The 26,283-nt window shown below is 28.5% G+C and overlaps 1 protein-coding gene across 1 annotated transcript in view; it reads left to right on the top strand.

The window, feature by feature from the left end:
- The first annotated feature begins 1,306 nt into the window (after nucleotides 1–1,306).
- The window catches only part of LOC100197234 (all trans-polyprenyl-diphosphate synthase PDSS1), a 28,874-nt gene continuing 3,897 nt past the window's right edge, over nucleotides 1,307–26,283 (top strand). Inside the window, exons 1-4 of the mRNA XM_065810375.1 lie at nucleotides 1,307–1,520; nucleotides 7,896–7,971; nucleotides 9,614–9,744; nucleotides 18,692–18,945. Coding sequence (XP_065666447.1) covers nucleotides 1,384–1,520; nucleotides 7,896–7,971; nucleotides 9,614–9,744; nucleotides 18,692–18,945 — 598 coding nt within the window. The 5' untranslated portion in view covers nucleotides 1,307–1,383. The remainder of the gene's footprint in view (nucleotides 1,521–7,895; nucleotides 7,972–9,613; nucleotides 9,745–18,691; nucleotides 18,946–26,283) is intronic.

Here is a 26,283-nt window from a genome sequence, read left to right as displayed (position 1 = left end):
CCTAAGAATGTTTTGATAGCGCCATTATTTCATTTTCCTTTTACTTGATTTTCAGTAAGTGAAAAAGTCCGTAATCTAAACTATTTTTCTAAATTTGAATGGTATCATAGTAGCGCATTAGACTTTTTTTTAATAGCAACCTCGGTCCACTACCCTATTTACCGGGAGAGAGAACTTTTGTAAGATTGCATACACTCATCCAATTATCAGTAAAGTATGCAGCTTGCCACCCAAAAAATTTTTCCGCTTATGGCGACCATCTAATTTGCCTAATTTGCCTAATTTGCCTAATTTGCATTGTGGTTAAACTGGGCCTGTGTTCATAACTATTACCGTAATTTATTTCTTTCAAACTAAACTTTTAAGCTGTCTAAGTCCTACATGTTTTTTATTCGCTCAAAAAATTAAGGAAAACATTATGTTATGTTTTGCGATTTTGGCAACAAAGTTACTACTTACACTGCCTTTATGCCAGTCAGTACTAGTGACGGACCAAGGGAGGAGGGGGAAGGATGGGGGTTTGCATCTTTATTATGAGAACCTTTTTTTTTAGGAGACGCAAATATGATACAAAAATGTTTCAACACCTACCCCCCCCCCCCCCCCTCCCCACCAAACATTCCTGGATCCGTCACTGGTCAGTACGTCAAGTTCATCGCTTAAAACTTTGATGTAACTAACGTGCAGCCAAGACAAAACGGTTATTTTATTGGTTCTATTATTTTATTCATCAATCATCATTAAAATAATTTTTATCTTTTCCAAACTTTATGTTTGCTTTCGTTAGTAACTATGAGTCATAATTAAATATCAGGACAATCAAAGTTGCAATTAATGCGTATTTTATGCGTAGTTTACGCAATAAGTTCAGTTATTAAGTTAAGATTGTTAAATACCCCTTTTGAGATATTCTTTAGTACTCACTTTTGTATTAGCACCGTATTTTATGTAACTTTTATTGTTTAATGGTCACACTATTTTAGTAATACACTTTAGTAAATTTTCTACGTTATCATATTGTTGTGATATAATATTGTCATAATATTACATAATGTAATGATTATCATATAATATGAAAAAAAAATGATTAAAATTTATTTTTCTTGTTTTTTAAGATTAATTGATACTATCAAATGTACATAACTTATATTTAATACAACTTATACTACGATGGTAGAATATGTTATGTGCATTAGACATATTAAGTTCTCTACATTTGCTATTAGTTTAGATTTAATTTATAAGGTTTAAATTGTTCACTTTATTATTAGTTTTATTATGAATGTTTTACATATAGTATGTTTGTTTTATTATAGGTACTCGTAATATAGTTAAAAAATAATAATTGTAAGTACATAAATATTATTGTATGGTGATATCACTATGTTAGTTGGTTACTTCAGATGGCTAAAAAGTATTTCAAAGAAAATGGCTTTGTTAAACAATGTAAATAAAGTCATTCATAGTAATAGATTGTTATTCAATGCTACTACAGGGTGTCCCTATGCACCAGAAGGAATGTATGAACATCTCAATCAAAAAATGTCTGACACATAAAGAAATTTTTTTTAAACTTCTATTAAATTTGATTTGGCAATAAAAATTAAAATATTTAAATTTTTAAATACACAATAGACTAAAAAAAAAGTTTCTTTCACAAATGTTTATTGTTTTTTTGTTTTTTTTAATTTTCTACATTATAACAAATATTTTATTGCAATACTTATAATTACATTACATGTTATATATAATATATGTTATATAGTTGTATATAAATAGAATATGTGTGTTGTTGTGTGTAGATACACATGATTACAAGCTTATGGGGGGAAAATTAAGAAAATCTTGCATGACTTATCATTCAGCAAAGTTGTATTCTTTTTACTATGACTATTTATACCTGTTCTATCAAATTAAAAAAACTTTTTATTTATTTTTTACTTTCAATTAACTCTCAACTTATTGTTTTTAAGACACCATAAACAATATTGTTTTTTAGTGGTATAAAAGCATCTGCAGCTTACTGATTAAGTGGGAATGTTGAACACTATAATAATGGATTTTTTCAGTATAATTAAAGATAAACTTAGTAATTGGGGAAGAGTTCTACAGTTCTTTGTAATACTTTTTCATTTAGTGTTACTGTTAAATGTAAGCTTGATTTTCTCACCTGATTTGTATAATTTTTTTAAATTAAAGTTGTGTTCAGTTTGAGTCATACCTGTTACCATGTTATCTAAATCTCATTGATGTTTTTTAAGAACTCGCTATAATAAACTTACCAATTACCCAATAATAATCAGCAACTGCATTCATTAGACCTAATGGCAAATGAGTAAATTGATCAATTTACTAGTTTCAAATGCTGTATAAGGCTTGTTTACTGGTAGGTGCGATATCTGATGATAGACACTTGTAAAATCAAGAGTACTGAAAAAATAACCTATTCTGGGTAGAGTATAAACATTGAAGTTGGTAAAAGTATTTAAAGTTCAGGAATAATCAGAAAACATTTGTTTTATATCTCTCATTTGTTGTAATTTTACAATTTGTGCTCTCTAAAGTCCAAAGGTCCTATAACTTTCTTATTAAATAATTTCTAAATTTTGGATTGGATGAACAGCTTATCAATATGATTAAGCCTTTGAAATTTAACTGCAACTGGATGACAGTCTTTAGAAAGACTTGCAAATGATTTGCTGGTGATATTTGTGATTTCTTTAGACTACAAACTGACAAAGGAGGTAATGTTCTGCCAAAAGGTATTGTTATATTACTTTGCTGTTTCATAAAAGCTTGATCAGCATGTAAGTCAGTCAAAGTGATATCTGCGTACTTCTGATTTTGAAAAAATAATATAGATAATATTTAATTATCAAATTACACTAACTGCATATGACGGTTAGCTGATATTAAACAAAGATTTTAAACTTCATTAACTGATATTTCATCAACCAATGAATATTAACAAGAACAATAATAAAATAAAAAGATCTTCATATTTTTTAATTGGATGGATTCATGTAATGGATGGATGTAAATTTATCACATCATGGATGGATGTAAATTTATTATTAATACTTCCTTTATAAATAAGTACAATATCTAGGTATTTATGTGGATTTACTAAAACCCGCAAAAGATTTTACTGATTTAGGGTGTAGAAGTTGCAGCTTATGTGAATTCCTGAGTTTTTGCAGAATAGATCTAACTAAAAATAATGCTTATAGAGGTTGATCATTTGATTTGGCAACTTTTTTGATTAATCTAAGGCAGATGCCTTCAAGACACTTTGAGAGTGACTTGAATATGGGCATATGATTACATATGATTGCTGCATGTTTCTCTATGGTGGAAAGTTTCATAAATAGAGAGTTAAAGATGTTGTGAAACACGGGCCAAACGTAAGCTACTTAAAAAAATTGTTTGAAAATGTTCTAATTAATCTAATCAAAAATAATTTGTCATTGGGAAAGTTGAATTAATAAATTGATGAACTATTTTCCAGATGTGAACTTTTTGTGCAGTTATATCACCGTCTTCTTGTGATGTAAAAGTCAAAATACAAAAAGAGTTCATAGAGTTAAAGAATGATAACTCTGCCAATAATCTCTTTAAAGTTATTTAAAAAAGTTAAAATTGAAGAATATTGTAAAATTAAAGAAATATAAAAAGTTGTTAAAAGTGAAGAACATTGTGAAAAATTAAATTGTTAATTAAAAATTGATTAAATTGTTGAAAATAAAGAATATTGTAAATAAATGAAATATTTTGCTCATCAATTGCATTCAAAGTTGCTATACCAATTTTAGCATCATATTTATGTGTGGTGGGAGTGTCTGACATAGTATCTATCAAAAATAAAAATAAACTCAATTCAGATATGCTTCAAAAACTTAACCAAATCCCTGAAATTTAATTGTTGGTTAGAAGGACAAAATTTAGAATTTTTTTTACCTTGCTCAATGAATTCTTTTGATAGTCTATTTACAAATTTTACTTTAGTTAGTGAACTTTAAATCTAATGGGTTAATCTTATGAAATAACTTGGGAATGGGTAAGGTTGAAAATAGTAAGAATAATAAAAACAAAATAAACTACAGTTTGTAGCAATTTTTTTTTGTCCTTGGGTTGAAAGTGTGTCCTACACATTTTGTTGAATACAAATACAAAATAGCTGTTTCACAAAAGCTTTGCTTCTGTGGCTGGGACTATCATATTTTGAAATCTGTGTGTTTTTGAGAAATATGTATTGAATGCTGAGCATTCTTCTAGAATATTGCTGAACTGCTAAATTGTCCAAAAGGTATATAAATTTTACAGAAACATCTGAAGCCTTAAAGCTGTGTTGAATCACAATAACTACCTATTTACGCCCTCATTCTCAGGCTCGCTCTGCATTAAAAAAATGACTTTTATCTATATCAAGATGTTCTTAAGTACCTTGAAGTATAGGGACTAAGAAAGAAGGGTATCTAAAGCTGCTGATAGAACCTCAGAAATCCCCAATTTGTCACTTCTCTTGACAAGAAGTCAGCAACTTTAAGTATCCAAGATCTTTTCTAAAGCTGTCAGAGGCTATTATCCTTTTTAAGCCACAGATCAAGAAGTTTAAAAAAAAGTGATGAGTTTGTCTAGCTTCTGAACAGGATAGAGAGAGTGGCTTGATTTTTAATGACTTTCTGATTAACAACAAGGCTGAAAATGATGCAGCTTTGGTTCAGATTCTTTTTAAGAATTATGCCAAAATGAGATGCAGAATTTCACTTGAATTCAATCCAATAGTAGACTCTCAAAGTCAATGTGGTAGTAGTGGTAGAACACTCCAATCCCAATCAAGAGATTCAAGGTTTAAATCCATCCTATGCCTCTAGAAGTATCACAATTAACTTGTTTTTACATGCTGCAGCCTTGGTACAGGTAAGTGTGTTACTTTTAAAGGCGTGGGATAGATTTAAACTTTAAACTTAACCATGAGCGAGATTAGGTTTTTTCAAATCGAGACGAGACCGAGACACGATGTTAGTACTTCTCGTGAGACCGAGAACGAGACGAGACGAGAAGTTCAACAATTTTTGAAAACAAATTTATTAAAATCCAAGTAAAAAAATAATAATGTAAACATGGTTTTGAAAAATAGACACAAATGACATTTGTCAAATGTAAACAACTTTTTCAAATATTAATTCAGAATTTTTTTGCCAAACTTTTCCAACAAGACAATGTTTTCTCTAATTAAGATGATTTGTTCTACTTTTTCTGAGTGTAAGTTGTGTCTGGATGATCGGACGACATTTCCACCTAAGCTAAAAACTCTCTCTGATTTAGTTGAACTTGCTGGAATAGCTAAAATTTGTCTAGCTAATGAAGAGAGTTCTGGCAATGTATTTGAATGCAATTTCCACCAATCAAGAATCGGAAAGTCTTTTTTAGCATTAGGGAGATATTCATACTGGCACATTTTGCTCAAAATAGGATTCAGTTCAGATGTTGGCTCTTGTGTTTTAAGTCTGACGTTTAACTCCAGTTTTGAATTAGGTTCAGTTTTGAATTAGGGGACAAATCTGCAGAAAGAACTATGGCAATAGGTTGGCACTCAACATTATCCTTAACCTGTGAGGCTAACCATTCTTTTGTTGTTTGAAATTTTTTGAAGAGCTTCAAGTGAAGTCCCTTTAAAGCAGGATTTAAGTAGTTTGCCGCAGCACTCAACAAGTTTCCGGTGTGACAAAGAGGAAATCTTTTCTCAATGCAGCTTTTCAAGTTTTTTGCATACAAGACACCGTAGCCATTTTTTTCATCCGTCTCAATAAATTGATCAATTTTGTCATGGATTAAATAAAGAGAATCGGCGAAAGTGTTAATTGTTGGAATAGACTCAGCCGACCACGTTTCTGTAGCTTCTTTAAGTGGTGCCAAAATTTCTACTGCTCCCTCGATTGATTTCCACTGTTATGCACTGATGGTCTTTGAAGACAAAATATCTTCATTTGCACATAAGCTGATAATTGCACTCTTTAGATGTAGGACAGAAGCCATGCAATCCAGTTCACTGTTCTACCTTGTGTCAACAGATTGGCATAACTGTCTAAAATTGATTCCTTGAGCGTCTGATTCTAATTCAAGCAACTTAGCTGCAACTGTTGACTGGTGAGTTGAAGAAGCCAAATCTTTGCATGTTTGCATTATCCATTCCAGCAGTCATTCCAAATGAGTCTCGAACTGCACATTGCAAAATATGATTGTTGCACAAGTATTGGTCAAGGCGCTTTGACAATTTGACTGCAAGTTTCATGTTTCTTGCCTGGTCGTTCACACAGTACATTGGCAAATCAGCAGGCAAATTTAGTTTTTCTAAGAAAGAATCCAGCTTTCCTTCATTTAAGATACCTGTGTGTCTGCCTGGGAATTGTTGGACATAGGGTGTCCAGTGATGTAGTCTCCAATTTTCGTCAATAGCATGAAAAGTCCAAGAGATGTAGCTGTCCTGAGCTCTAGAAGTCCAAAGGTCAGAAGTAAATGCAGCACTTTTTAGATTTGGCGTAATCTCCGTTATTATGCTCTTCATTCCAGCTTGAACTTCTCTTGACCGAATTGAAAGCTTTCTTGAATATGTTGTTCTGTGATAAAGGCTCAGTTTAGGGTTTGCAATGTCAAACAATTTCTTGAAACCTCTTCCTTCGACTGCTGAAAAGGATGCCAGATCAGTGCAAAAGTAATCCAGCATTGCAGAGTCAAACTGTTTTTGAATGGGATTGTCTTTGTCATATTTGGACTTTGTTTCAAGCATTTCAACCATGGTTCGTTGTTTCTTCTTAGGAGGAGGAAGAAGAGAGTCGTCAGTTTTTTCAGAATACTCAACGTAATCTTGGCTGTGTTTTTTTTCGAGGTGACGATGAAGTCCGCTTGTGTTTCCATCTTTTGTTTTCAAAGACTTTTTTCACGCCTTGCATTCAGCACCGTCACTTGTTTTTTGAAAATATCTCCAGATTTTGTTATTTCTTGGTGACATTTTTGATCGTTGAAATGAGGCAAGAATATTTCTTTTCAATATGAACAATATGTGTCAAGTTGAATTCCACTGGTAAACTAATTAAGTCGAAAGTGCACCATTTTATACAAAAAGTTTTTGTATTTAAAATCCAATTAAAAATATTTAAAATCTAATTAAAATTTTTTAATTAGATTTTTAAAAAAAATCCAATTAAAAAATCTAATTAAAAATCTAATTAAAATCACGGAGTCAAAATATTAATTAATTAAAAAAACAAATTATTAAGCATTTTGTAAATTATAATAATTTTTAATTTGGAAAATAATATAATATTTAAGTCTCCTTCTACTTCTCGCGAGAATTTTCTATTTCTTGTTTCTCACGAGAAGTCCCATTTCTCACGAGAAACAAGAACGAGACGAGATCTCGCTCATGGTTACTTAAACTTCTTGGTTGTGAGCAGAGTATTCTTCTACTTACATGTTCTACTACTACTTGCTTGTAGCAGCCTTGTTTCTTTTGGAGTTTAGGGTGGACAGAGTTACAAATAAAATTAAAAAAAAATGTCTTGCTGAAATGTTTTTTTATGTTATACAATAATTATATATATATATATATATATATATATATATATATATATATATATATATATATATATATATATATATATATATATATGTATATATATATATATATATATATATATATATATATATATATATGTATATATATATATATATATATATATATATATATATATATATGTGTGTGTATATATATATATATATATATATATATGTGTGTGTGTATATATATATATATATATATATATATATATATATATATAAACAGTGTTTTTGATAAATACTATTTTGTTTACTAGTTTTTTTTTTGTTTTTAGCCAAAAACCTTTTGTGGTGGCAGACCCTATAAAACTTACAAAAGAGGTTTTGTGTGTTCACCTTAACATTAGAGAGGTGAGATAATAATTATCCTTATATATTAAACTAAAATATAAAATATTTTAGTTTAATATATCAAGGTTTAATATAAAAGACTTACCTAATTTTAGTAGTTACTGGTGTTTATGTCATTATAATGTTTGTACATAAGATTAAGTGCATTTTTACATATACATATTAAATATCAGGGGTCAAAATAAGTGTCAGACATTGGCGCTCCCTAAACTGTTTTAAAGACCTGTTTGATGGGGCAACCAACTATTGTTCATTTTTACTGAAAAAATTAACAATTTTTTATATTTGTATAATCTGTCTTTGTTAATAAAATAATAAAGAAATTAAATTCTATGTAACTGTTAATTACTTGAACATAATTTTTATACTTTTTTTTTTGTGTTTTTTTTTTTTTAAATATTGTGGTTTTCAAATATTTTTTTTATAAGTTGCTTTGCAATGCTGCTAAATGCAATATAGTTGTGCTTATTTGTTATTTATTACAACGCTTGAAAAGTGTTGATTAATTACAATCAGTATATAAAGTTTATAGAATGGTTTGTTTTCAGATGTAACATTTATCTTCAGTAGCTCAGTGGTTTGCTGCGTTCTCCTCACTGCCAACATCTAATTGTTTTTGTAGGTTCAAAATAACCGCTTAGCAAAAAGTTTGTTTTAGTTTTTTTCAATCTTGCTTTTTAAATAAGAAACAACTTATAATAAACTTATAATTGTTAGAAAATTTTTTGTGCGCTGTCCCCTTAAATTGTGAATTACAAAACTACTACAAAATTTTGTAGTTACTCCATTCAAGTTTTCATAAACTTCATATTTCTATCTCTCTTTACCCATGCTTATTACCAACTTTTAAAAATTGTCCATCATATAATGGAGATTCACAGGCAAAAATCAGGAGGGTGTGTGGGGGTGGTAAAAAGTGTAATTAAAATCATGTGATAAGTTAATTACATAATATATGCTTTATAGAAATTTTTGTAAATGTAATAATAAGACAAATGGAAACAAATTCAAAATATAGTTAGAAATATTCTGAGCTCCCCTATGTCATCCAAGTGACAGTGGTTTGGTTGTGGGACTCCTGGCTCTGAGCCATCACTTGTTATTTGTAATTGAGCAATAGAGGAGCATTTTGGAAACCTTTTTTTTTAAACCATGCAACCTTGCTTCCATTCTGCACCACTCACATACTTTGGTGGTAATTGAGCAATAGAGGAGCATTTTGGAATTTTTTTTTTCAAATCATGCAACATTGATTCCACTCTGCACCACTCACATACTCTGGTGCCAAGATCATTACATATACAATCTACAAACTCCACTTAAGCTTCAGATGTTTACACTTACAGAGGTTTGTATCTAACGCTATACAAATGGAATTTTTACATTATTGTAACTTTAAATAGCATTTGTTATTATTTTACATATATTTTCATATCTGTATATAAACTTCTTTCATGCCATTAACTCAGCTTTAATGGCTGCTGAGAGTTCTGTGTCAAACAAAGTTCAGCATTGTTATAAAAGATATATAATCATAATAAGATAATAAAAGTTCAGTTTTTTATAATATACTACTCTGCTTAAGAGTTAAAGTTATGTAGAACTGTTATTAAAAAGTTTTTATTGTAAAGTTTTTATTTAGGAACTTAACACAAAGTCAAAACGTTTTCAAGAATGTATTCATTACTATTTTGATAATGAAGGAAAGCTATTTCGACCAGTTCTTATTGTATTAATGGCAAAAGCCCTTAACGTTCATCAACAGAACACTAGGTAAAATAATAGTATCATTTATATGATAAAAAATAATCTATATGTCATAATAATAAATCTACTAAAAAGTAAAATAGGGGGAAATTCTACTGATTTAATGTGCACAAAAAAAAAAAAAAAAAAAGTTGGTGTATGTGTAAATATTTGTAGATTTGTAGAGCTTACTATTTGAGTTCTACTAAACTATTTTTATTTTAATAATATTTATATCATTTAAAGTTATTGTTAATAGTTAGTGAACAAATATCTAAATTACAGTCCTGTTAAAAATGTTTGTTGCGTTTATCTCTCATCAAGCTGAAATCTGAAGCAGCAAGTAAACAAACTTTAAATCCGTCCTCTAAATGTTTGTTAATTACTTTACACATATTCTATTTTGTTAATTTTTTGCATGTTTTTGCAAAATGTATCTGCTCTTCTGTTGACGAATATGGGTTTGCACCAGAAAAGTGTTTTTGGATATCTGTGTCTGGCAAATTTCTGAAGTCTTTAATTGTATCTGCAAAATTCTCTTGCACACCCCAATATATTGTTATCATAAACTTTTTTCTATTATTTAACCTATTATTATTTTAAATAATTAACTTATTTATATAACTTATTACTTTTATCTTCTATTTCTTGCCTTTACATTGATAGTTTGACACCTGTGTTGTCAATTATCTGCTTATAAATCCATCTTTTATAAAAATTTTAGCTTCCTAATTTCCACGACATTAGCTGTTTGGAAACATTTAGTAATATCATCTATCAATACATGACCTGAAGTTTCCATTAGTTGTTCTTCTATGTCACACAAAGATTTATCAGGCTTTTCAGTTCCTTCCTTTATGCAGTTTGATTGGTTGGTTTCTACTTATATTTTAGTTTATATTCAGCCTTTTTGAGTAACATCTATAGCATAGACTGTTTCTTACCTTGTTGAAAAGTTCATTTTGATCTAAATGTTAATACATTTTTATTATGGCTGCTGCAAGTTGAAGTGAAATCTGTCTCTTTGTAATGCATACCATAGTTTCTATTATATTCGGAATAAAGGAAAGATATACATGCCACTTTTGTTATCCAATCAGACAAAGAATACATGTTTTTTAAATGTGTAAAAAAATTTCAAGAGTTTTATACTTCTACTTAATAGAAATTTTGAATTGAAAATATCACTTTAAATGAATTTTTTTACATCATACTGTTTTTTTAAAGATGACTAATTTGTTATACTTTTAGTTGTCTTCAAACTGAGTTTTGCAAGAAGTATTTAGTTCATTTTTATTAAACTATTGTTCAATTAGTAACTAAGTTTTAAGATAGAAATGTTGTGCAATTATTTTTAATCAATTGTATTTTCCAAACGAAAAAAATAAACTAGCTAAAATAAACAGAGAATTTGTACTAACTAAACTATTTACTGAATCAGGCCTTGTGATTAAGCGAGAGTAATTGCTCCTTGCAAGTGAAACATGTTCGCAAATGACCTTCTGGGCGCAACAAATAGCACTCCCTAGTTTCGTTATGAGAGTAAAAAATCGCACTTGTCTGAAGAACTTACAAGGGAGAAAATTATAAGTTGATTTTATAGAAAATATTTTTATTAAAATTTTTTTGCTGAAGTCAAAATATATTTAAACAGTAGTAGTTTGCATATTGTTAAATAAAGAAGTTATATTCATAATAAAGTGTGTCACCCATAATTTATGCGTGACATACTTCAAAGTTAATTTATGCGATATAAGTTCAAATTAAAAATGATTTATTTCTTCTATTTGAAAGCTAAATCCAGTATGTTTTTTTTTTAACTTCCAGTTGAACATTATCATATTATCTGCTTAATTGTACCCTGGTTTAGACGAATCATTTGCTAACTCATATAGTCTTTTATAGTCCATTTGACAAAAAACTTCACTTAACTACAACTTTTACTTTGAATTGCATAAAAGTCTATGTAATAAAATATCAAAACTTGCAACACTTCTATGAAAATTCCAAACTTAAATGTTAAAAAATTAAATATCTCGTTTAATATTTATAAATATCTAGCGTAATATTTATGAATATCTTACAAATATCTAGCAAAAAAAGTTTATCAAACTTCAATTAAAGCTTCAATTTTGTACAGGTTCGATGACATTCTTTTAATTAATGACTATTATATTTAATATTAAAAACATCAAAACATTGGAATATCAAATATTTTTTGTCAAATATAAGTTAATAAACTAAATACTTTCACTGGTATCTTTGAATCAGTCAAGCTTATATTAAAGTCTATTTATTAAAAAAGCTTAACACAGCTTTTAAAATAATTAAAAAAAAAAGTTTCAATAAACAATAAGTTTAGCAAATATATTTGTTATTTAACTTTGAATTGAAACTTTTTGAAGCGTGCTCACAAACAACAAAAGAAAAAATGTTATGTTACTAGTTTCACAACGCATTTCTCAAAATATACGTCAGTATATAAGTTATTTATATATTATATTTGTATAAGTATATATATACTTACAATAATATATATTATATTAGTATAAGTCTACTATATATTAATCTACTATATATTATCTATATATTAGTCTACTATATATTAGTCTACTATATATAATCAACTATATAAAATATTATTCACTTGATAATAATTAAATGGCGCATTCAGTTTAAATTAGAAAGCAGTTCTCTATTTTGTACAAACAATGAATGAAAAGTTATGAAGTCATTACTGCTAACAGATAGAATGGAATGTTTACTAATTTCAAAACGTCTTGTCCCAATGAGAATACAAAATTTAAATTAAAAAATTAAAACTTGATTGAATTTCGAAGAATTAAAAGTTTTAATCAACAAGATTTTGTAAAAATGTAAGATTCTTTTGCTTTATTGTTTTTGATTTTTCACACATCTTTTGTGTATAAAAGAAATATTCTTAATTTTTTTTTTTTTTTTAAAGAAATATTCGTAATCTTTTTTTTTTTTTTAAATCTTTAAATTAGATTAAAAACGTTTCTGTTGTTTAGAATGTCCGCAATCAAGCATGTTAATTTAACTCCAAAAAGGAAACAAAATTATGTAGTCATCTTTTAGTAAAATGCTTTGATATTCAATTTTATTTAATATCAAAGCTGCAGTAACATATTTTTTCCGGTAGATAGACAAATGCATAAACTAAAAAACCAAAGCTTTTTTGTCTCATTTCCCGGACTTCACATAAAAAAATTTAAACAAAAAATTGTCCACCCGTTTCCTTGTATGCACTGGTACTCTTTTGAGGGACCCTCTCATCATACTTATGTACATTGTTTATGGATGGCCCCATGGCAACCAATTTCCAATTCTGAATATTACTCTGAAGGACTTAATGCCGAGCACGCATAATCATGCTTGTTGATAACATATCTCAGTATTACGAGCACGAAATATCACGCTGGGCAACTTTATTCATCACATGCACTGCTGAATGTGAATTAAAAAAGACAACATTTTTTCTCTTTATTATACTTTGATTTAGAAAAAAGAAGTAAATAATCTTTTAGGTGTGTTTATTTTTGGACACCCATACTGCATCAACAGTGCCAAACATGTCTGGATTTATCCCAATACTCATTTTTCTTTAATCTTTAACAATGTATGTCTTAATGTTAGAAGTTGAAATAATTCCCTAAACTGTAAAAAATTAGTCAAAATCCAAGATAAAAAAATGTTAAGTAATGTCATTGGAGTTAAAATGTTGGATTTTTGAAAAAAAAATCTAAAGACTATTGATTAAGAACATTAGAAAGTATAAGGTTTGTTCAACATTTTTCCCCTACCATACATTTATCAACTTTAAAAACTGCTAAATGATCCTGTTCTTGAACATGCAACATACTGTTGGCCATGAGAGAAGCACAGTCTTTTAAGATATACACCAACCCTATCAAACATTTGACCTTGACTTTATCAGGCCTTGTTTTAAGTAAAAAATGCTTAATACATTAGCTTAACACAATATTTGATGTCATAAAATTCTATTTATTTTTTAATTTTTTAAAGACTAAATTTTTTAAATTACTGCAAAACATATTAATGACATCAAAACGAGTTAAATATTATTTAACTTCTTTTTTATTATTACTATAAGGGAATGTTTATTATTATTTTTTTTTTTAATACTAATTAATTAAATTTAATATTATATCATTTATTAAAAAATATTCGCTGCGATTTAACTTGTGTTATAAAAAAAAAGTTTAACTTAAATTTTGTGCAAATATTTAATGCAGTCGTCTATTTAAAATTTAATTTTGAGTAATAAAAAAATGTTTAGAAAGGAAAAAACAACTGCGATAAAAATGAGCTAATTTTTTTAAGAACAAATAAAATTTCAATATTGAATAATATTTAGTAATATTTTTAAATAGATTTGACAGTTAAGTTAAACCTAAGCATAAATTTAATAAATTTAAATTTATTTTTTAAATCAAAATTAAATTATATATTTTTTAAATCTAAATTAAATTATATATATATTTTTTTTATCAGAATAAAAATATATATTTTTATTAAATTAGTAAATCATACTCCCATAACAACACAATTTATTTTTCAATAATTCTTTACGTTGAATATAAATCGAAACAGCATTTCGGAATAGAGGGTGTATATTTTTTATCAAAATTAAATTATGTTTTTATGATCTTTGCTTCAAGCTTAAAAAATCAATTATTACAATAAAAAAAAATGAACTTTCAATTTTATTTGAGTTTTTTTCATTAGTAAATAGCGCTTATATCAAACATTGTCATTCAAACTTTTGTAACAAATTTTTTTACATGAACATAGTTCAAAAGTTAGTGTGAGTTTTTTAAAAATTAATTACTTCTTTTATCTTACTGTTTATAGAATAATTTAAAAGTTAAAAAATGATAAAAAGTCGCCTAACCGAAACCGCTTACTGCTTACATAATCACTTAAGGCGTTTGTAAATCGCTCTATCCGTAATGCTTTAAAACAAGGCCTGCTTTATTTTATTTTCATTGAGTATACCATTTGGACAGGAAACTGATAATGTTTTAGAACAAAAGTATAAATTTGATAAACAAATATTTATTTGCCACCTGAAATACCTGTCAAAATCTTTGCATCAATATAGGTATTTGAAGAATGCAATCTTTCATTTAAGGGACATTGCGTAGTAGTAGTAGTAGTAGTAATAGTAGTAGATGCTGTAGCCGCCCGAAGACGACGAGTGTGTGTATTGATAACACACTTAGACAGCCGTGTCAGTATTAATTTTATTTAAAAGGAGCCAATTGTCTAATTGTGCTTTAAAACTGTTTACTGATTTTGCATTAACTATATCTTTAGGTAGTTTATTCCATGGTTTTGTTATTCTGTTATTAATGAATGAGTGTCTTAAGTTGCACTTTGTTTTTTCGCGTTCAAACCTGATACCGTTTCCTCTAGATAATTAAAAATCATTAGGCTTGAAACCGTTTAAAAAGTCCACATTTTTAATCTTATTTAATAACTTATAAGTCTGGATCAAATCTCCACAAAGTCTGCGTTCACATAATGGGCTGAGGCCAAGAATCTCCAGTCTTTCCTCGTATTTCATTTTTGCCAGAGTCGGATTGAGTCTCGTAGCCCTGTGTTGAACTTTCTCGAGCAGTTCTATTTCTCCTTTAAGCTGAGGGGACCACACTGGAACCGCGAATTCAATTATTGGGCAAACAAACGTCACGTATAAGACTTTCGTAATCCAGATTTAAAATCTAAATTTAAAAGTAACAATCCCAGTTTCAAAGTAAAGTAACTGTGTGATATTTTTAATAATAGTTTTAGTAAAAATGGCATTATTTTGAAATTTTGGCATTATTCTGGAAAAACAATTATTTTTTTTTTTTTAGTTGGTTCTGATTTTATTTGTTTTAGAATATTAGGCACGAGTCAAACTCAAGAAAATATCTTACAAAATAAAAATCTGAGTATCCTTGGCATAAATAAAGCTCTGATGGTTCAGAATCAGTATTCTGTGCACTTTGTCATGTAACTATACAACTGCAGATATCTGTAAAGCGGTGAGGAGATGTATCTCATACATCTGGAGATGCTTCAAGAGAAAAACATCTTAACTCAAAAAAACAAGGTTACATTTCTTTCTCAAAAGTCTGAAACATCATGTTCTTGGCAACCAAGGAATTTAACTATTTCTAAAATGTGTTGACTTTTGGGAGGGAAGTTTTTATCACATTGCCAGGAAAATATTGACAGCCATCTTTATGCCTGGAAAGAAATTGAAAGCCAGAAAAACACATTGAGAGCATTTTAATGTGTTGTCTTACATCTTTTGGAAGAGCTTGATCAGCGTCTGGTAAAATTAAAGCAATTTTTTAAGGTCTATCTTACCTCTCACCATCAAAGGATATAAATCAAAGTGAGAAAGTATCATTCATTCATCTTCCTCTAAGTCATATTATGAAAGAGAAGGCATAAAGCATTGAGGATCAGTACAGAGAAAAATAAGTTTGGCTGACTGGTCTTCATCACAACCTTTAATGGGAGACAACAAGCTACATGTTTGACATTGCTACATGTTTAAAGATATCTGAGACAACTGTTCATGATAACGTTCAGTGCATACACAAGTCAACAGATGACATTAATTTAGAAAAATCCTGTAGAAGACCAAGAATTGCTGCTCCAAAAACCTACAACATGTTGTTTAGCTATAAAAAACACACAAATTCAAGTTAGCCCTGTCACTTAGTTCAACTGCAAGGTTAACCTTGTCAATTAATAAAAAGTATATTTGTTTAAGATGATAACGATACTAAAATATGATTCATAAAGTTGTCTAAAGAAAATAAAAAAATATTGTTAATAAAAATTATTTTTAAAGTTTTTTAATGTTAACATTTCAATATTAAAAAATCGAAATAAATAAGTGCTTACCTATAAAACTGTGCTGAAAAATAATACTACTTATAGTGAGATTCAAACTTAATCTTACTTCCAATGAATCTTCGATGAACCTTACTTCCAATGAACCTAACTTCCAATAAACCTTACTTCCAATGAATCTTACTTCCAATGAACCTTACTTCCAATGATACTTACTTCCAATGATACTTACTTCCAATGAATCTTATTTCTAATGAATTTTACTTTCAATGAATCTTACTTCCAATGAATCTTACTTTCAATGAATCTTACTTTCAATGAATCTTACTTTCAATGAATCTTACTTTCAATGAATCTTACTTTCAATGAATCTTACTTCTAATGAATCTTACTTCCAATGAATCTTACTTCCAGTGAACCTTACTTCCAGTGAACCTTACTTCCAATGTATCTTACTTTTAATGAATCTTACATCCAATGAACCTTACTTCCAATGATACTTACTTCCAATGAATCTTACTTCTAATGAATCTTACTTTCAATGAAACTTACTTCCAATGAATCTTACTTCTAATGAATCTTACTTTCAATGAAACTAACTTCCAATTAATCTTACTTTCAATGAATCTTACTTTCAATGAATCTTACTTTCAATGAATCTTACTTCCAATGTATCTTACTTTTAATGAATTTTACTTCCAATGAACCTTACTTCCAATGATACTTACTTCCAATGTATCTTACTTTTAATGAATCTTACTTCCAATGAACCTTACTTCCAATGATACTTACTTCCAATGAATCTTACTTCTAATGAATCTTACATCCAATGAATTTTACTTCCAGTGAACCTTACTTTCAATGAATCTTACATTTAATGAATCTTACTTCCAACGAATCTTACTTCCAATAAACCTTACTTCTAATGATACTTACTTCCAATGAATCTTACTTCTAATGAATCTTACTTTCAATGAATCTTACTTTCATTGAATCTTTCTTCCAATGAATCTTACTTCCAGTGAACCTTACTTCCAGTGAACCTTACTTCCAATGTATCTTACTTTTAATGAATCTTACTTCCAATGAACCTTACTTCCAATGATACTTACTTCCAATGAATCTTACTTTTAATTAATTTTACTTTCAATGAATCTTACTTCCATTGAACCTTACTTTCAATGAATCTTACGTTTAATGAATCTTACTTCCAATGAATCTTATTTCCAATGATACTTACTTCCAATGAATCTTACTTCTAATTAATTTTACTTTCAATGAATCTTACTTGCAATGAATCTTACTTTCAATGAATCTTACTTCTAATGAATCTTACTTCTAATGAATCTTACTTCCAATGAATCTTACTTCCATTGAACCTTACTTTCAATGAATCTTACGTTTAATGAATCTTACTTCCAATGAATCTTATTTCCCATTAATCTCACTTCCAATGAATTTTACTTTCAATGAATCTTACTTTTAATGAATCTTACTTTTAATGAATCTTACTTTCAATGAATCTTACTTCAATGAATCTTACATTCAATGAATCTTACTTCCAATGAATCTTATTTCCAATGAATCTCACTTCTGATGAATCTTCCTTCCAATGAATCTTCATGAGTCTTTAATTCCCAATTAATCTTAGAAATAAAAAAATCTACAAATAAAATATGCAAAACTCTTATAATTCCTGTTGCATTACAAATAAATCAAATCCTAACAAATAGCTAATTAAAAAAATACTTATCCTCTCAACATGCTCCATCTAAGCTATTATAAAAACTTTTTTTTTAATACAATGAAGACTTATAAAAATCTTTAAAAAAAAAAAGTCAGTTAAAAAAATTAACACAATAGATAAATTGATTGATGTATTAGGTGTAGTTATGTTTAATGTGTTATATATAATAGTGAGGCTCAAAATAGTTACTTAACATTGGGACTACTTAGATCATTTCTGAGACCTACTTAAGGAAAGCAATCTACCACTTGCCTACTGGGTTTGGAAAATGGTATGGTGGTGCCAATAACTTTAAGTCTAATTTAATTGACTATATTTGTTTTTTGATAGTGATCTACTTGAGTGTCAACTTAAAATGGCAATGATAGCTGAAATGATTCACACTGCTAGTCTTCTTCATGATGATGTTATAGATGATGCTGTGCTACGTAGAAATAAACCTTCTATTAATCAAATTTTTACATCAAAACAATCTATTTTAGCTGGTGATTTTACATTAGCCAGAGCTTCGATACTTCTATCACGATTGCAAAACACTAAAGTTGTTGAATTTTTTTCAGAAATCATACACGACTTGGTAAAAGGTGCGTATGTCAACAGATTTCAAAATTTTTACTTTATATTGAGAGTATTAGTTTATAAAGAGCATTATTATTACTGATGTATGCAACCAATTTTTAGTTAATCAAAGCTTATGTAATTGGATGTATTAGTGTGTGTATGTATGTATATATATATATATATATATATATATATATATATATATATATATATATATATATATATATATATATATATATATGTATATATACATACATACACACATATATATGTGTATATATATATGTGTGTGTATATATATATATATATAAGTGTGTATGTATATATATATATATATGTGTGTGTGCATATATATATATACATATATGTATATATGTATGTATATATATATAGTAGTGATGTACCAATAGCACATTTGTGGCTGATGTCAATACTGATGCCGATTGATGAGAAAAGGCCAATACTGATGCCAATACTGATGAGATAACTAATTATAAAATTTTTTAAATATAAAACCATACAACTTTAAATCATGTAAACCTTTTCATCGAATCAGTACTGGTAAACAAATACTTGGACCCAAATCAGAGCCAAACCATTATTTTAGAAAGATATTAGAAAAACTCAGTTAAAAAAATATACATATTTTAGTTTTTTTTACTATGAAAAGTAAAAAAAAACTAAAACAAAAATGGTACAAAGATAAGCAGTTTACTTTATTAATTTATTAGTAATTTAGATATTTAGATAAGCAGAGTTCTTTATCAATTTATTAGTAATTTAGATATCTAAACAAAATCATATAAAATATAGATGCTATACTTACACACATATAGATAACAATGCTAAAATAGGTACATTAATTATTATTGTAATAAATATATAAGTACAATCAGCTGTTAAATTAAAGCTTATAAATATCATCTTAAAAATAAACAAACATGGCTGTAAACAAAGTCAAAATAAACAATTTCTCAAAAAAATTCTAAGTAATGCATAATGTTTATTTATTATTTAATTATTATAATAATGCAGGATAAAAATACTAAAATGTCATCAGCTGGAAAATCGTAAGTTAATAAAAAAAAGGCAGGTACCGATTCTGGTTGTGCAGAAATTGGCCGATTAAGCTGATGCTGATTAATTGGTACATCACTAATATATATGTTTTATGAAAAAGTAAAAAATAACTACATAATGTTTATTACTAAAAGTTTCATGCGTTAGCAATCATCAGGTAAAAAATACATTATGTTATTTCGTTAAAAATTTTTTTTTTTTAATTATACACAAAAAAAACCGTGCAGAAATAGTTACTAAGTTTTTTATTGTTTGCAAGCGTGCTTCAATCCTTCGGTTTCCTAATCTTTGGCTTTGTGGTTGTCAAATCTTGTTTTCGTGATGACACTTTGATATTATTACAGATTTTTTGTTTAGCAGTTCTGATAAGCCAGTATATACTTTTTCTTGAATGTTAGGGGGTGACACTATACATTTATAAATAACATATGAGGTTCTACATTTTCTATTCTTTGGGCAGTTTTGTTTGTTTGTGCAGTTGCATGGTGGGTGTTCATTTGAATTTTTAGATTTAATTTTTTTGTTGTGGCTTTTTATTATTTTGTCAATATTTTTTGGTGCAGCTATATCTCCTCACTTTAATTGTATTTTGATTGAATAACTTATTTAGAGGATGAGATATTGGAAAATATTTGTCGATTAATTTTAGGTAGATATGTTCAACATTGGTAGCAACGCTTTTACTTTAGGGGGGGTTGAACCATATTTTATTTTTTTTATTTTAATTTTTTATTTTTTTCAAGCCATTTCTTCTTAGTTACTCTTCATATTCTGGTATAGATAGGATGAAGGTGTTTTTATTTGAAGAATTTTGTGATAGTCTGTCACTACGGAGGTGAGAATTTGTTTAAAGTATTGATGAGGGTAGTTGGAATCAGTGTGGATGTAAGTAGCTTTCCATTTGGTTTTTTAAAAGGTTGGAATAGATTTTTTTCTAGGTTGATAAATACATCTAAAAAATTGACTGGAAGTTGGTTTGTTTGTATTACTATTTTAAAAACTTCAATAATATTTTTTCATAAACAATCAATTTGTGAGCCAGTTTTTTTGTGGATTACCACAGACCATCGTCATGGTATAATCCAATGTCATCTTTATTTATTATTGTGGATAGCGAGTTTAGTATATATAAGCCTACTAGTTCACAAACTTCTGCACCATTCAAACAGTCCATTGCAAAGTTTCTTTTCCATGTTTTGTTGTTAAAAAACAGCGAGGACTTTCTGCAATGGTTAATGACTCTAATGCTTTCTTTGCTGATGTTTGTAGGTTTTTTGCGAACTCTATTCATTGCTTAGTATGTTACGTGTGATAGTGGGGTGAAAATCAACAAATGTCAAACTGGAGGAAAATGCAGTATTTTTTTTTTGGTATGTTTTTAAACCACTGGATCACTTCAGAGGTGATTTTCCACTGGTTCAAATTTAATTTAGTTTTTATTTCTTTATTTATTTTATCAAGGCATTTTTTGCTTATGTTTACACAGTACACAACTCTGATATCATTCATGGAGCACTCATGCTGAAGAAATACAGATAATAATTTTAGTTAATATGTATATATAAATTATGCATAAATAAAAATGTAAAATAAATTTAGTTAATATGTGTGTGTGTGTGTATATATATATATATATATATACACACACACACACACACACACACACACACACACACACACACACACACACACACACACACACACACACACACACACACACACACAGGCATATATCAATACATCTAATTACATAAGCTTTGAGCACATTTAAATAAAAATCTACGAAAATTATACATTTCCATTATTCTTTAAGTCAACTTTCTTGTGGAAAGTATTTATCTTATTACAAAGTTGTTTCGTTTTTTGCCAGTTTTTTGCAGACAATTTTTTTTAGAATATGTTATGAATCCTCAGTTATGGGATATTTTGGGATTTTTGGTGAGTGGCCACAGTTTATGAAATTTTATTTGAGTATGACACCATTGTTTTGGTATAATGCAATGTAGCCAACCCCAGAAATAAGGCCTAAACTGGAATTTATTGTCATTATAATGCTTTTTAATAAAGGACACTAGTTGTTTCTTGATCCAATAATTTAAGTAAAGATTTTGATTAAATGACCTCTAGGGGAAGGCAAGGAGTGGGAGGGGGGGGGAGTTTTAATACCCCTTTATCAGACACAACCAAACGATTTGTTTAGTCAAGTTTTGTTTAAATTTTAAGTTGGTCTATATTTTATTTTGATAAACTTATTTAAGATTATTTTGATATATATATATATATATATATATATATATATATATATATATATATATATATATATATATATATATATATATATATATATATATATATATATATATATATACATATATATATACACAGTGGGTTGCCAAATTATTAGGGACACTTTACTTTTTAAGTAATTTTAAAGTATAAACTACTTTAATGAATAAATACGTATCATGTAGTTATTTTTTTATTGTTTTTATTGTTAGAGAGCTTTATTTACATATAAAACAATATAATTACTTATTTATAGCTATTTATTTTTTTATAAAAAGTTTTAACGTAACAAATAAGGTAATAATCTTAATATTTTGTAATCTGGGCATGCTTTCTATGCAGACTTTTGCATTGTGTTGGAGATTGGGGTTGCTATTCCACTCTCTTATAAGGTTTTTTACCAATTGCTGTTTGGTAGTGATGATTTCTTTGGCAATATCAGGTGAATTCCGTGGCCATAGAAAAAGCGCACTTTTTTTTAGATAGGAATGCTGTAACACTTCTAGCTTTATGGCACGATACTAAATCATGCATGAACTTATATTCTTCATTACCAGGTAACCATTCTTGGACCTGGGGCAGGAGCTTGTTTTCCAGTACTCGGTTGTATTGGTTTTGCCTCATGGTCCCTTCCACAAAGCAAAGGCAGCCCATACCCTTGACTGAGATCACAGACCACACCATTACACTCACAGGATGTTTAACCTTGTCCAAAAGGCAGTTCTGATGGAATTTTTCTCCTGGGCGTTGTCAAACAAATGAGCTTTTGTCCATCAAAATTTGAAATATTGATTCGTCCGAGAAGCAGACCTCTAAAACATTTCAAAGATATTTTAAATTATTTACCTTAAATTTTTCTGGTTTCTTACAATTTTATAAATTATATTTACTCTATTCCAGTCTTCAATAGTCATATGCTAGTGTTTTCTAGCCCATTCCAGTCGCTTTTTCTTTCATGGCTTCAGTTAAATGTGGTTTTTTGGTTGGACAAATTCTCTTCAGCCAACCTTCTCTGAATCGTCCATTTGGAGACATTAATTCCTTCCTTGTTCATCATTGTAGCTAGTTGACTTTTTTTTCTGTTTTAAGACAGATGTCTCTTATTTTACAGTCACAACATCAAGTAGTGATCCTTTTCTGCCACTTTTGCCAACACGGTTTGGTTCTAGAGGCACATTTGTATCAATTTTTCTTTTAATTTGGCTTACTACTTACTTTAAAACACTTGCAATTGCTGCTATCTCTCTCTGAGAATGTGTAGAATGAAGAAGTAAGGTTTTTACTTCCCTTCTTTTTATCGGTGTTAAGTCTGGAGACTTGTGCGTACTAAAAAAAACAATTAGATGTGAGAATGGTTACAAGTCAGGATTTTAAAATCATATTCTTGTTATATGATATTTATATACGTTGAATTTGATAAATAAGGCTGCGTATAAACTTTTTGTTTAAATATATTTCGATATAATAATATATTTTGCTATTTCACTGACCTATAATGGTCAGCATCATCAGGTGTAATAAAAATGTTGCAAAAATTGTTATGAAATAAGATAAATCAAACCATCAAAAAAGAAGACATTACAGGCGTAAAATAGTTTTTATTAAATAATATAATGGCGTCAGTTAAAATTTTGACCAAAATGGTATCCAAGTTCTCTTGTTTTTATTTATTATATTTTCACCTTTAAATTTTCTATTCTTTTTTGAAGAAGATATTTCTTTTGTATTTCGTATCTTCAAGTTTTATATTTTTTTCTTCGTTTTTATGCGAATCTCTTTGATGTAAAAAGCAGTAATAAAATCTTTCAAAATCATATTCTTGTTATACGATATTTATATATGTTAAATTTGATAAAGAAGGCCGTGTGTAAACTTTTTGTTTTAAATATATTTCAATATAATTATATATTTACAATATTTTTATTTTATGCCTGTAATGTCTTCTTTTTTGACGGTTTGATTTATCTAATTTCGTAACAATTTTTGTAATGTTTTTATTACACCTGATGATGCTGACTTCTATAGGTCAGCGAAATATTGTAAAAATATAATTATATCGAATATATATAAAACAAAAAGTTTATATGCAGCCTTCTTTATCAAATTCAACAATATATATATATATATATATATATATATATATATATATATATATATATATATATATATATATATATATATATATATATATGATATATATATATATATATATATATATATATATATATATATATATATATATATATATATATATATATATATATGTATATATATATATTAGGGTGTCCCAAAAACACACTTTTTTTAAAATCTCTATGTGCTCTCAACTGATCCCCATTCTATAGGTCCTAAATAGCTACCAAAATCTTTTTTTTAATTTTTTAATGACTAGAAGTGATAGATGTAAATTCTGAGTTTTACGGTTTTGTACACTTATGTGTATTTACTAAAAAACAGCGCTATCTAGTATTTCAATATGTTTTAATATGATGTAATAATTAGTACACAAATAATTCCCATAGGATATTATTAAAGAATAGAATCATTCCCTGTGAACATTGTTAGAGATTGATATTTTTCCCTATGGACAATATTATTAGTTCTTATAATTCCCCATGGATTGGTTCACAAATAACTCCATTTAGATATTTTTTTTTAAAGGAAAAAATTTCTAAATGGAATTATTTGTGCATGAAGGAATTCTAATTTGTGCACGAAGAAATTCTTGTGTAAACGGTTATAAAAGCCGTAACGGTAAACTTAGATAAAATATTATACGAGAGGGAATAACGACTTCATAGATTTTTGATGCAAGTGTAACATTTAGTTTAAATTTAGTTAAAAAGCTGATTATTTCGAAATTCATATAAAAATGGAACAAATTACCACTGGGCTTAACATTATCCAAAAAATTGAGCGACTTGCAGTCTCAGTGAGTTCCTCGGATGACGATACCATGGAAGACCATCTTTTAGGTGTTGTTCAATGTCCCTCTTCAAAGGGAGTTGACCAAGCAGAACAAGTGCACAATCTTTTAGAATATTACGGATGTACAGAGCAGATCATTGGTATATGCTGTGATACAACTGCAAGCAATACAGGCGGAGTAAATGGAGCAGTCCAAATTCTTACAGATATTTTGAAATTACCAATTTTGTGGATAATGTGTAGGAGACACATATATGAAGTACATGTATCTCACTATATGGCTGCCCTTACTGGTGAGAAAACTAAAGGTCCAAGAAGAGCTCTTTATGTCAAGCTAAAGAACAAGTGGCCTGAAATCTGTGAGAAAGTGAATGAAGTGAAAAATTTATGTAAATTGGACTGGCAAAGAGATGATCTGAAGATTGTCTCTTTTCTTCGCACTGTTGAAGAGGAAGCTAAGACATTTTTGACTAATGCAACTACTGATATAGTGTTTTCAAGGAATGATTATGGTATAGTTTGTAAGCTTGCCTCCTTCTTCCTTGGAGTGGAAGTACAAGGTTTTAAGTTCCATCAACCTGGCGCCTGCCATGAGGCAAGGTTTTTAGCAGATGCGATCTACATCCTGACTCTTTATATGACTAAAGATATCAGTAATATCTTGACAGAAAAAGAAGTGCTGCAGTTGAAGGATGCAAGTTTGTTCATTGCAATTTGCTATGTTCCATGGTTTTTAAAAAGTTTTTTAGGATTTCTGGCTCCCTACAATGATTTGAAAGCTATCCAGACAGCCTATGCATTGAGAAAAGTTAGTAAGAATATTGGAAATGCTTTGCTTCTCAGCATGGGACGCCATACGTACTTAACTCCGCAACTCTGTGTTTTGTCCTTTGGGGATAAAGAAGTTCCTTCTGAAACAAAACTAAGAATGCTGTTAGCTCTGATTGAGTTTGAAGAGCCAAATGAATTTCAGCGTTATAAACCATCAAATGTACAAATTGGAGAGACCACAGAGCTACCTGAGTTGATTTCCGAGCAAAGCTACCTTCTCTTCAAACATTTTAAAA

The sequence above is a fragment of the Hydra vulgaris genome, chromosome 11, assembly GCF_038396675.1.
Source record: "Hydra vulgaris chromosome 11, alternate assembly HydraT2T_AEP".
Taxonomy (NCBI): Eukaryota; Metazoa; Cnidaria; class Hydrozoa; order Anthoathecata; family Hydridae; genus Hydra; species Hydra vulgaris.
This window is presented reverse-complemented; position numbering and strand designations above follow the sequence as displayed.